Below are 14,018 nucleotides of genomic sequence, written 5' to 3' on the forward strand. Positions count from 1 at the left end.
GTAGGTGGTCTTTTGTGCTGTTCAAACACATTCGACCAGCTTTTACACTACGAAAGCAATCTGTTTTCGACTACCTCTGGAAGTGGTTGAAAGTGGACAAGCTCAAAACATTTTAGACCTCGTTTACACCTGTATTTAGCGTCATCCACTTGTGATCCAATCAACCAAAACGCATCGTAATACCAGGTGTAAACAGGACCTTAGTGTCATAATTCGACTTTTTATCTCATAACTGTGACTTTTTTTTTTTCGACTTCTTATCTCATAATTACGACTTATACTGAGTTGAAATGATGACTATCATAATTTCAACTTTTTAAGTTTTAATTATGATTTACTTGCATATTTTAGCTAGGCTTCCATAAAAATGTCATATCTTCAGAGAATGACAGACTTTGTGACGGTAACGGTGATACAGTTTAGATAACATTTTAACTGTTGACTGACTGATAAACAAAGATCAATGAAAAGTCCAACGACGATGTCGAAGATTCAAATTGAAGCGTTTATTAAAACTAAGTAAACTCAGGCAATTCACACAGATATGAGACGGCATGCAAGCACAAACAATACCAGACAAAGACTCTTATAGAGTGCCTCAGGGATGACGCGTTTTTGTAGGCAAAACCTGGAAGCGAGTTAGCATTTTAGGACTTCCGGTTCCAACGCCGTAAAGTCAATGGGTTTTTTGAATGGGTTTTTGCTAAATCGCCTGAAATAAGGTCTGTGGTAAACAAAGCCTCTAAATACTTTCACGTTTTGATCTATGACATAAAACACACCAGTTATAACCCACTTGTGATTTTTTAAACCTTTACTGTGTCTTAAAAACGGCGGTTGCTAACAAATTGCTAAAAGGGACTACTTCCTTTGGCAGGGACTTTAGACGTCATCATGATAAACAGGACATTTGGACAGCATTTCTCATGAAAAAGTGGATAAGTATTCATACACAGCACAGATCATAATCAGTGAGCATGTTTTTAAATAGAGTTGTTTTCTAAATAAAGTTTGAGGACGCTTGGTGGTGACGACGTTGATCCGCGACCATGGTGTGCTGTAGTCCGTTTATAGCCTACTGTTAGCCTTTTATATCTGACGACTTTATTTAGGCTTCAAAATCTATAAATGTTGTGTTCACTTGTAAAGATTATCTTGACAGACAAAACGTGTAAGTGTCATAACCCTTTGTTAAACACAGAGCTTATTTTCTGCGATTTTCCAAAAGTCTATGGGAAAAATGAATAGGCTTTCAGTGGAGGGAACCCGTGCGCCGCTAACTTCCGGGTTGGCCTACAAAAACGCGTCATCCCTGGGGCACTCTGTTAGGGACGTAATGAGAAACCATGACAACTAATGAATAATATTTTACATATGTAACATAGGCTGATGGCAACAAAGGAAACATAACAAGAGTCCATGAAAATTAAACTAAAGCTAAACTGAACATATTGGTGACAGAACGCCCCCCTCTGGAAAGGCGACGTATAACAGATCGACAGAGGACGATGGGGCTGGTGGGGGGCTGGGAAGAACCAGTACTAGGCATGAGGAACTGGGCAGAGCAGACAGCTGAAGGACCCCTGGAGGATCTGAAGGTTGAAGGAACCAGGGAAGAGGCGATGGCAGGGATGGGCAACTTTGATAATGACAAGGGCCAGCATTTTTTCCCTTTATACCAAGGGGCCAGATTACTAATCCACATGGACACATTGTACATTTAATTTTATATTTTATTCAATTTCCTCTTTATTGAGGGAACTCAATGTACAATTAATACAATGTGTTTTTAAATAGTTTGTTAAGTGTAAAACTTGTGAAATTATGCAAATTTAAATGGGCAACTACATTGTTAATTGACAAGGAAAATAGATTTGCAACAAACAAATGTACACAGGCCCTATTTTTGATTAGTAGCCTAGAGAACATTCTCAGAGAACAGTTAAAAGCACATATTCAAAAAACAGACAGAAATAAAAGTTATTAAATATAGCAATAAAAATACTGAATATAAGAACAATTCATGGCATAAATTTCCATACCATACCACCCCCCAAACACATTCATTTATAGATCAGTTTAGACGACGTTCCCATTGTCAAAAAGTCTCAATGAGAAACTTGTGGCCTCTCCTGCTGGTGCACAATTGAATCAATGTCAATCTAAAAGTTTGTACAGCCAACTTGCAGTAGCTGATAGAGCGTGTCATCTATTAGCCTGTTTCTCTCTTTCGATTTGACGTGCTTCATCGTTGAGAAACTACTTTCACAAATGTAAGTGCTGCCAAACATGCTTAGCATCAAGAGTCCAAAATCTCTAGGGAGGGGAAAACAGGACTGAGGTAGCAGTTTCCAAAATTCAAGCCCCCTCTCATTGCACGAAGTTCGCAGAGTTCTAGCTGCATCTCTCCAGGCTGCTCACTGAGAGCCGCATTCAGAGGGTCTGTGAAGAGGTCTATGCGAGGCTGCGTGACGTGAAAGTCCTGGAAGCGAATTTTGAATTGCTCTTGTAGACTTTCGTTTTCTTTTCTGTACTTGGCAAAAAACATCTCGCATTCGGGAGCATCTTTGTGCATCTCCTCGCAGGCAGGGAAGTGTGTCAAATTTACAGAATCGGATGAAAAGCCGTAGTGAAAAAGATTAAGTTTACGTTGAAAACCATTCATATGGACATAGACGTCTGAAACAGTCTGAGACCAACCTTGTAACTGTGTGTTCAGATTATTCATATGCGCAGTTATATCTGTGAGGAAGGCCATATCGCACAGAAATTCCGGATCCCGTAGTTTGCTGCAGTAAGCACTTGTGTCTGACTTAATATTGTCCTCCAGAAACACTTGGATTTTGGTTCGCAGCACAAAGAATCTTTCCAGACACTTCCCACAGCTCATCCATCTGATGTCAGTGTGTATCAGTAAATCTCCATAAGCAGCACTGACTTCATCCAAAAAGGCAGTAAACTTCCTGTGATTAAGCGCCCTATTTCCACCTTGAATAAGATTAGTGACTTTCGTCACTACATTCATGACATGGCTGAAGTCCAGAATCTTTGCACACAAGGCCTCCTGTAACAAAGAAAACTGGTTAATACTCACTTTGCAGAATATTTCATTTTATTTAATTTCATGAAATAAAAAAAATAAGCCTACTAACCTGATGTATTATGCAGTGCAGTACTGGACGGTTAAATCCACTGTTTTGAAGAAGCCCAGCGAATCCAGATTTTGTTCCTTGCATTGCTGGTGCTCCATCAGTAACAACAGCAGACAGTTTAGTAAAGCCTCCGTGCTCATTCACCACATTATCCACAACTTTAAAAATATCCTCACCCTTAGTGGTGTCATGTAATGAAACCATCTTTAACAGCTCCTCTTGAACATCAAAGTTCTCTGTGATCATTCTTGCAAAGATCAGGAGCTGACTGACATCAGTCACATCTGTGCTTTCATCCAGCGTGATAGAAAAGTATTTGCAATTTTTCATTTCATGTTTTAGCTTTTCTTGGACTTGACATTGAATGTCAGATATTCGACGTGTCACTGTTCGGCGGGACAAAGATACAGATTCAAAATTCTTGGCCATTTTCTCATCTCCAAATGCTTTAGCCATTTCAATTGCACACTGCTTTACAATTTCACCCTCTGATAACGTCTTTTTCACAAGTGAAACGGCATAAGATGCTTTCAGTGATGATTCTTGCACCGTCATGTATTTGGCAAAAAGGTTTTGCTGTCCATGTATTTTACCCTTTAAAGGTGCCATCGAATGGAAAATTGAATTTACTTTGGCATAGTTGAATAACAAGAGTTCAGTACAAGGAAATGACATACAGTGAGTATCAAACTCCATTGTTTCCTCCTTCTTATATAAATCTAATTTGTTTAAAAGACCTCCGAAGAACAGGCAAATCTCAACATAACACCGACTGTTACGTAACAGTCGGGATCATTAATATGTACGCCCACAATATTTGCATATGCCAGCTCATGTTCAAGGCATTACACAAGGGCAGAACGTCTGGATGTGCACAGCTGAATCATCAGACTAGGTAAGCAAGCAAGGACAACAGTGAAAAATGGCAGATGGAGCGATAATAACTGACATGATCCATGATATCATGATATTTTTTGTGATATTTGTAAATTGTCTTTCTAAATGTTTCGTTAGCACGTTGCTAATGTACTGTTAAATGTGGTTAAATTTACCAATGTTTATTACTGTATTCACGGAGACAAGAGCCTAGGGCTGGGCGATATATCGCATGCGATTGTCACACGCATTTCGTCAGTAAAGCCGGTTCCCTGATTACCGCTAAATCGCCATCACCTGCTTTCAAATGGAGCAGCATTTAATAGACAGAGCCGTAGTTCACTGATAAGCCACGCAATATCGCGTTCACTATCGCAGATGAATCGCCTTCGATAATGAACGCGATAATGAAAGGGAACCGGCTTTACTGACGAAATGCGCGTGACAATCGCATGCGATATATATCGCCCAGCCCTACAAGAGTCGTCACTATTTTCAAGTTTAAACACTTGCAGTCTGTATAATTCATAAACACAACTTCATTCTTTATAAATCTCTCAAACAGTGTGTAATGTTAGCTTTAGCCCATTAGCCACGGAGCACTATCAAACTCATTCAGAATCTAATGTAAACATCCAACTAAATACTATACTCACATGATCTGATGTATGCATGCAGCATGCATGACGAACACTTTGTAAAGATCCATTTTGAGGGTTATATTAGCTGTGTGAACTTTGTTTATGCTGTTTAAGGCAAGCGTGAGCTCGGGGGCGGGGAGCGTGAGGAATTAAAGGGGCCGCAGCCTGAATCGGTGCAAAGTTAATGATGCCCCAAAATAGGCAGTTAAAAAAATTAATTAAAAAAAATCTATGAGGTATTTTGAGCTGAAACTTCACAGATACATTCAGGGGACACCTTAGAATTATATTACATCGTTCAATGGCACCTTTAAATCGGAGATGAGAGCAGATTTAAATTAAAGTCCTTCATTACCGATTTTTTCTAAACAAACCAAACACATTGGTGCCTTCCGGAACTCTGTAAAAAGATAATAGGTCTGCCATCTTGACTGGAAACGATTTTCGATTTTCAGTGTCAATTTTTCTTTTCTTTTTGCTTCATTTTGTTGAACATTCACATTTGCACACACAATCCTACTCTGCTTTAAGTACAATGGTGATCGGCATTCGGCAGGAACTAGCGCCCTTTCCAGGTTGGAGAATTAACATCCTAATCTGATATGATACGCCCCAGCGGGCCGTATTTAATGATACAGCGGGCTGTATATGGCCCATGGGCCACCAGTTGCCCATCTCTGATGTAGGTGGAAGCCCAGAGCAAGGGTGGTACAAGGGCCCACGGCAGAATCAATAGTGGGAGGAGCCACGTGGAGTTAGCGGCTGCCAGCGAGAGATCTGGAGACCTGGGCAAAGCTGAGGTAATGACAGAACCAGACAACACCGTAGGATCCAGAGGCCTAGGCGGAGCTGCAGTATGAGCGCTTGAGGTGAAGCCAGGGTGCCGGGGGATTGAAGTGACTCCAGTGCAACCGAGGACCAAGACGGATCCGAAGGGAAGACGGAGCCTAAGGGGTGGAGTGATGAAGCACAGCAAGAGTCCCGGAAGTCCGTGGTGCAGGCAGAGCGACGTCTGACCAAGGTGGAACCGGAGGGATGAGGGAGCCCAGTGGAGCCGTGAGGACAATGGTCCCAGGTGGATCCGACTGGTCGATGGGCCAAGGTGGAGTTTCGGGCATGGTGGCCCAAAGCGAAGCCAGGGAATCCAAGGCATAGCTGGTGCCCAGAAGCTCTGAGGCAGATACAACTTGAATGGTAAATCCAATGGTGGAGCGAAGGGACTGAAGGGCGCCAGTGAAGGCGGGACCGAGGGACAAACTAGCCTAGGCAGAGGAGGTGGGAGAGGGAAGTGGGGTGGGTGTATTATCCTTAGCGATGAAGACTTTGAGCTGGGCAGGACCAATGGCGAAGATTGCATTGAGCTGGGCAGGAACAGCAGTGATGAAGGCTTTGGGCAGGGCAAGGCCAGTGGAAAAGCAGTCTTAGATCTAGACAGGACCAGCGGTGATGATGGCTTTCAGCTGGGCATGACCAGTGGAGAAACAGTCTTAGAGCTGGACAGGACCTAGTGGTGATGAAGGCTTTGGGCAGGGCAAGGCCAGCAGAGAAACACTCTTAGAGCTGGACAGGACCAGCGGTGATGTAGGCATTTTGGGCTGGGCATGACCAGCAGAGAAACAGTCTCAGAGCTGGACAGCGATTTTCGGTTCCGGGACAGACGTGGCTGCATGCTCTGGCTCTGTTATGGGCATTGGAATTGGCTCAGGGTCCTTGGAAGATGTCAGCGTAGTCTCCAGCTTTGCGGTGGGCTCAGGCTACTTTCCTGCCATGGCCAAGTGCTCGGTATCTGCAATGGCCATGAACACTGGCATTATCTGAGGGTAAGCGCACTGCAGACATCAGAGGTTCGCCTCTCTCCAGGTTCCTTTCTCCATGTTAGGTAATTCCAGGGGACTATAATAGTTTGCCCCGTCCGTTACAGAGACTTTAATGTTTCATCATTAAAGTTTATTTTTACAGACTGTTGACAAAAGCAGGCAGAGTATTCCAGGATGGAGAGGTTATCGTGGGCTAATTCACAGAACTTGGCTGCACAATTCATCTTCTTTTTGGGTCTGGTATTCTGTCACGATTTAGTCCGATGACAATGAAAAGATTCAAACTGAAGCGTGTATGTTAGAACAAAGTAAACTCAGACTATCCACATAGATATGAGACAATGCGCAAGCACAAACAATACAGGACTAAGGGGCTGTTTACACGACGCTGTTTTCAACTAAAAACGTAAAACTTTTTACGCGTTTTGGCCATTCATTTACACAACAACGGCGTTTTGGGTACCTAAAAAAATGCGAACTTTTGAAAACGTGTTTCAAAGTGCAAGTTTTTAAAAACGGTCTCTGTGTAAACAACAAAAACACAAATCTGTGAAAATGATGATGTCATGCACATGCGTATTACATGTTCAGTTTATAGTGTTTCATCGCCATCTAATGGCCTGACAGCAAAATACAGCATTTTTAGTCATTTTCATGGATCCATGTGAATAAGGATCATTTTGACAATGGTGCTGTCTGTATGCGGAAAACTGAAAAGGAAATCTTCTCCGTTTTAAGCATATCATTGTCATGTAAATGTACCCTAAGACTGAAAACAAAAAGGGGCTAAAATGCACATTGCTGATTAATCAAAATACAAATCAGTGTGCTCTAATTAGAGACATAATGAGAAACTATGATAAACGTACAAACAGGAACATAGGCTGATGGCAACAAAGAGAAACATAATAAGAGTCCATGGAAATAAAACTAAAGCTAAACTGAACATAATGGTGACAGTAGCACACAAATCAACTTCAATAAAATAAATATCAAAGATACAAGTACAAATTTATTATTTATATATTGTAGTAAAGCATACTTTCTAAATTTGAAACAAAAGTAGTGATAGTTTGCATTTAACTGAATATCAATCCATATTTCATGATTACACCTGTTATTTTATTCCTTGTAAAATGTTTTTCTAAGCAACATGTGTCACTACACAAATAAAACCAAAAGCACAGTTATATTAATAAATCACAAAAATGACCATAATAATAAAATTAATATAAATATTACATCTACATTAAATACAGTTCAGAACAAAGCCAATATTCAGTTCAGTGTTGTCAATTGCTTGAGTGCAGTTTATTTGCTTTGGAGGTATAAATGAAAGTAAATAATAAACAACAATTTCCCCATAACAAAACTAGAACAACTTTATTATATTACGTCAGTGTTCTAAAATTATTATTTTATGACAGGATATGTCACTTTGGTCAAACTATCTAGTCTATATAAGGCATTTATCATCAGTTTCAATAATCTGTTAGGTTTTTATGGGCTTAATGTTTATCGGTGAACTTCAGAACCAAATAAGGAACTGTATGTGTGAACTGGTACCCTATAGGACAATGACCAGGTTAAACGTCTTATAAAAGCCTTTGCCACAGGTTGTTTTCAGACATATTCAGCGATTCCAGTTTCCATTTTAGAGGTATAAAATGGCCAACACAGAGTCGGGTCCTTTACTTTCTGTTCATCCTTCAAGTTGCTTGGTTGATGAAAAAATCGAGGTAGAAGTTAAGCACTTACCTGCCGATTCCAAAATCACTCTTCACGCGCTGATTCACTCTGACGATGGAGACGATTGGGAAGCGTTCGGCCATTACAACAGTGACTCTTCAGGGACAGTTAAAGGTACACTACTTCATTTTCATTTTAAACTTGCATACAGTCATTCTGTTGTGTCTTTTGACGCATATATATATATATATATATATATATATATATATATATATATATATATATATATATATATATATTATATATATATTATTATTTTTTTTTTTTTTTTTTTTTTCACTGAATTACTATTACACAGTTTCCAGAGATAAAAGTCTTGGTGGGACATTTGAGGGAGTTGAAGACATGGGTCTGCTGTGGAGCATGAGACCTGTTCCTGAAAGTAAACCAGGTCGCCGGTAAGTAAATAAAGAGAGAGAAATTGATAAGCAACCGCACCACCCTTGTTATTGCGTGCTTTTACAGTCTATGGCATGAACCTATTATTTAAAGGGACAGTTCACCCTAAAATTAAAATTCTGTCATTGTTTACTTCCTACATGTTGTTCTAAAACTGTATGTATAGCGTTATTTTACTGTCAAATGTCGAGAGCACATTATTGTGACGCGAGAGCATATCAATGTAATGCGCGAGCGCAAATCTGTCTGCTCGCGCGCGGATTTCCTTTGCTCTCGCGCAAACCTGGACGCGCACTTTCAAATATACAGTGCTCTCTTATGAACTGCCTCTCCTCTCGCTCAAATATTGCGTGTGCACGCTCAAACTGTTTCCTGTGTGCTCAAACGTGTCCTGCGCGCTCAAACTGCACCTGTACGCTCACGAGTCTCTCCCTGCTCTTGCAGAAATTAATATGCTTTTGGATTAAACGCTGTCAAAAGTTATCAACCAATCAGAAGAGAAGACTGATCCATGAAAATGATACGTGGAATCTTATTGGCTGAGAGTGAACTGCGCCTGGAATTCTTTCGACAAAAATTTATATTTCATTTCTTTACAATTTAATAATATTTATCAAATGTAACCTATAACTGCATCACATTACAGGTCAAACCCCGATTTATCTAAACAAACAAACAAAAAATGTTTCTTAAAGTTATTGTGGTCATACGTTTTGTGCTGAAATTTATATAAAAAATAGGTAACATTTTACAATAAGGTTTTTAATGTATTATCTAACATGAACTAAAAATGTGCAATACATTACTGTAATTACTAATCTTTGTTAATGTTAAAAATACAGCTGTTTGTTGGTTGTTTACTTCACAGTGCATTTACTAATGTTAACAAATACAACTTTTGATTTTAATAATGTATTAGTAAATGTTGAAATTAACATTAACAAATATTAATAAATGCTGTAGAAGTGCAGTTCATTATTAGTTAATTAGTTCATTATTAGTTTAACTGCATTAATATTTAATGAAGTTTAAATAATGTTAATGAAACCTTATTGTAAAGTATTACCAACAAATATCTTCTGATTTAAGACCGAACAAGATCAGGGTCAAATCATCATTCCCTTAATACTTAAAATGTGGAGCTCACACATACCACCATAGTCAATGAGGTCTGGTATAAAACATGACATACAAAAATACTTAAGCTCTTATGTATGCACAATTAATCAAAAGAACGCAATCTTATTCTTAAATGACAACGATTCAGTTATGTCTATTAAACCTCTGAAATTACGATAATACAGGAATATTTAAACCTGCTTTTGAATTGCCGCTGAAAGCAGTGGTCATGTAAGCTATATGTTTTAAACCGCTTCACAAAGTATTTTCAACAACACACTATTGCTACTTCTGTGTTGCAAACATTAAATAATAATGCAGGTATTGCAATAACAATTTATAGTCCGAATATACACTGATTTCAGCAATAAATGACCTTTGAAACTAATGTTATTACACTGTTCTGCCAGTAGGTGGTGACCAGTGACTGTTAAAATGTATTTGATGTATCAGAATCATTCATTCAAGAAATTTGTTTAAAAACACTGGACGAAACATGTCTTCATTAATTTCAAACGATATTGTAATTAATTCATTTAAATTAATACATATTTTTCAATAGGCTTTATAACATTTTACACATTTCTAAATAGACTGATTTATAACATTAAATTAGTTGTTTAATCTTTTGTTTTTAATTAATGTTTAATTTAATGTTTTGGTCCATGATATTGGCTAATATGATGGTTTTGGATAAATCATTCAGTGGGGTTTGTCCCGTAATGTGATGGAGTTAGAAAAACAAGCTTATTAGTATAGAAAACATCCAAGCGCCCCATTCCAAGCCATTTCTAAGATATGACCTGCATTTTGATTAATATGATTAAATATTATTAAAATGTAAAGAAATGAAATATCCATTTTTGTCGAAAGAATTCCAGGCGCAGTTCACTCTCAGCCAATAAGATTCCACGTATCATTTTCATGGATCAGTCTTCTCTTTTGATTGGTTGATAATTTTTGACAGCGTTTAATCCAAAAGCCAAATTAATTTCTGCAAGAGCACGGAGAGATTCGTGAGCGTACAGGTGCAGTTTGAGCGCGCAGGACACGTTTGAGCACACAGGAAACAGTTTGAGCGTGCACATGCAATATTTGAGCGAGAGGAGAGGCAGTTCATAAGAGAGCACTGTATATTTGAGAGCGCGCGTCCAGGTTTGCGCGAGAGCAAAGGAAATCCGCGCGCGAGCGGACAGATTTGCGCGAGAGCAAAGGAAATACGCGCGCGAGCGGACAGATTTGCGCGAGAGCAAAGGAGATCCGCGCGCGAGCAAATCTGTCCGCTCGCGCATTACATTGATATGCTCTCGCGTCACAATAATGTGCTCTCGACATTTGACAGTAAAATAACGCCATATGTATGCGGTTTATTTTTTTTCTGAGGAAAAACAAAATGAGAACTGTATCAATTTTGCCTGTGTAAATTTGCTGTAAAAGGTGATGGCTCATTTCACGTATTCTAATTTGAATTGACAGATTTCGGAAGAACAATGTCCAGACACCAGTTAAAGTGGTGTTTTCCGTGCATGAAGGACACCTTGATAAGGGCTTCAAGCATCGCACACCCCTCACATCAGCTACTGCTGAACGCTGGTATTTGACCCCTGATGTCCAAAGGGTTGAAGTCGCGGAGCGTGGGATAAAGGGGACACTCTTCATTCCTCCAGGTATGAATTAATGATTCAAGATGTTGTCTTATTTGTCTTATTTTAATTAGAATTGATTTTAATTGTATATTTAAATTGTATTTTAAAATTTTGTATTTTTATTCATATTTAGCTAATTAAAATACTCTAAATATAAAATAATAATAAAATAATATAAAAAAATAAGCTACATATAGGCCTAATAATATGCAAAATTGTTCATTTATTATTAAATGTTATTATTTAACAGTCATAGACAGCATGCAGTCAGGATATAAATGAAGTTTAAATACACCTCAGTGCTATGAAGGATTCAACTCAAAACATTCAGAAACAGCACATAAAACATGTATTTTTCTTGTCTGACAAGAGAAGCATTTATTTTAAAACCAACCTACCCTGTAACCTTGTATATTTAGATGAATGTAAATCAATGTACTTTCTGTCTACATTTATAGAGGCTTAAGGGACTCCATTTATATGCATGTGGTTTTGTAATGCAGGTTCTGGACCCTTTCCTGCCGTGCTGGACCTTTGGGGAGGGCAAGGGGGTCGTGTTGAGTATCGTTCAGCGCTCCTGGCTTCCCACGGCTATGTCTCACTGGCCCTGGAATACATTGGGATCCTGAATGCTGCAGGAGAACTTCAGCATGTGGACAACACCTACTTTGAGGTACATGTGTGCTGCAAAAAAAAAAAAAAAAAAAAAAAAAAATATATATATATATATATATATAATTATCCCAGAACATATCATTATTATTTTTAATGTTTTAAAGAAGTCTGATTTGATACTCATTAATGTGACCATGTGTTAACGCTGAAGTGATAGTAAATGATTAAATTAAATGCTAAAATGGATTAAAATGAATTTTACATCTATTTAAATCAATAATGCAAAATTTTGCAATATCTCACACAATTTTATTCACACATTACAGTGGTAAAAAAAATAAGGTATATACTGTAATATACACCTTAAAAGTATTTAAAGCATGTCACATCATTTTTAGACTGCCTTCACGTTGCTAAAAAAACACCCCAAAGTTTGTCCTGACAAAGTGGCAGTGATGGGGATGTCATTTGGGGTCTCTGTAACGCTGGGTTTGACGGCATACTCAGAAATTGTAGAGGTGAATGCATCCTTAAGTTCCCATTTACATCAATACATTGGAGATTTGATGCAAATTCAATGATGCAATGTATTTAATTTGTTTTCTGTTCTTTGATAACAACTTTTCAGCCCAAGTGTGTGGTTTGTGTGAGTGGGAGTCATATAATGCCGCTTAAAGGATCTTTGGCGGATGTCTATGCAGCACTGCAACAGTAAGAAACACAATCTTTCACAATCTTACAGGCATGATTAGGATGCATTACGTTATACAAACTGCCTATGTTAATGATTAACTGATAACAATTGTCATTTTGTCAATGCCAAGGAACGTAGACAAAATCCGCTATGATGAAAAGATGAGAATAATTTGGCGGGATCTGTTGTTGCCAATACCAGTTGACCCTTCCAAGAAAGTTAAGGTATGAAAATGATGCATTTGCTATGTAATTTCTATAAAGAGTCACGTGCTTGCAGTTCATGAAGTGGGTTTTGTTTTCATCAGATGGACGAAATCAAGTGTCCTGTTTTATTAATCGCTGGTGAGGATGATCAAAACTGGCCAGCATCAGAATCTGCAGCAGATGTGAGTCAATCAGTTTGATACATTAAATGTTTATCTTCAGCACTTTCATTTAATCTCAGTCCAGTCATGATGCTCAAATCTAATGGCCTCCTCCACAGATGAAGAAGATGATGGAGAATGCTGGGAACAGTCATCTCCTAACTGTTCTCTCGTACCCTGGAACGGGTCATCTTACAGTTTTTCTCAGTCGCTTTGGTGCATTTCTCACATCACTATTTACATTTGCACAACAGTTAGTTCAACCTCCACAACATTTAGTCATTTGTGCACATCATAGTAGCAGTTTCTCATTCCTTCGAACAAATTGCAAATGCTTTTGGACATGCATCAATTGCTTTCATACAACTCTCTGCTGTTTTATAACATTATCATTTGCTTATGTCATGTCAGTCAAAATGAACTATACTTGTGAATGCTGAATAGTCATTCCATATAAAACTAACAGTCCTCATTTCATTGCTTGAGTCATTACATACAAAAATGTTGAACTAGTTGTCAAAATCTGTCAAGCAAATTTTACACATTTTTTTAAAATCTTTTTTTCCTGAAAATGTCTCCTAAATTGAACAATTTCTCTCAAGTGAATCTCAACTTTCACTGATGAGAAGGGGTGTGTGAAGCATTAGTTGCAACCAATGATAAGCCACTTCTCTACAATCACTGTCAGAGGTGAATCCATAAACCCCATTTTACAAGCAATACGAACCAAGCAGGACATAGTGTGTACCATTTCTACAATACTGTGACACAGAAGTGGAAGGTCAGCCTCATGGAAAAGGGGTAAGGGTGCGGGGAAGAAGGGAAGGGGACAAAACAGGGGAAGAGGAAGAAGAGGCCAATAGGCAGATCCCTGATGAAATCAGGGCTACAATTGTGGATCATGTTGTCAGTCACGGCCTCACAATGGCTGAGGCTGGTCGAA

General features: G+C 38.6%; 2 protein-coding genes across 2 annotated transcripts in view; one reads left to right on the forward strand and one right to left on the reverse strand.

Moving 5' to 3' along the window:
- Positions 1–1,204: 1,204 nt before the first annotated feature.
- Positions 1,205–3,844, reverse strand: LOC125247748 (general transcription factor II-I repeat domain-containing protein 2A-like). Its single transcript, XM_048159209.1, has 2 exons — positions 3,153–3,844; positions 1,205–3,064 (listed from the first exon to the last, which is right to left on the reverse strand). Exons 1-2 carry the CDS (start codon positions 3,825–3,827, stop codon positions 2,300–2,302), a joined length of 1,440 nt encoding a protein of 479 aa, XP_048015166.1. The 5' UTR covers positions 3,828–3,844; the 3' UTR covers positions 1,205–2,299.
- Positions 3,845–7,777: 3,933 nt separating this feature from the next.
- acot19 (acyl-CoA thioesterase 19) overlaps positions 7,778–14,018 on the forward strand; it is a 9,259-nt gene continuing 3,018 nt past the window's right edge. The window contains exons 1-9 of the mRNA XM_048159210.1: positions 7,778–8,349; positions 8,534–8,633; positions 11,230–11,420; positions 11,903–12,072; positions 12,413–12,532; positions 12,643–12,725; positions 12,839–12,932; positions 13,016–13,096; positions 13,195–13,266. Of these exons, the coding sequence (XP_048015167.1) occupies positions 8,154–8,349; positions 8,534–8,633; positions 11,230–11,420; positions 11,903–12,072; positions 12,413–12,532; positions 12,643–12,725; positions 12,839–12,932; positions 13,016–13,096; positions 13,195–13,266 (1,107 nt within the window). The 5' untranslated portion in view covers positions 7,778–8,153. The remainder of the gene's footprint in view (positions 8,350–8,533; positions 8,634–11,229; positions 11,421–11,902; positions 12,073–12,412; positions 12,533–12,642; positions 12,726–12,838; positions 12,933–13,015; positions 13,097–13,194; positions 13,267–14,018) is intronic.

Source organism: Megalobrama amblycephala, linkage group LG15 (assembly GCF_018812025.1).
Source record: "Megalobrama amblycephala isolate DHTTF-2021 linkage group LG15, ASM1881202v1, whole genome shotgun sequence".
In the NCBI taxonomy this organism is placed as follows: Eukaryota; Metazoa; Chordata; class Actinopteri; order Cypriniformes; family Xenocyprididae; genus Megalobrama; species Megalobrama amblycephala.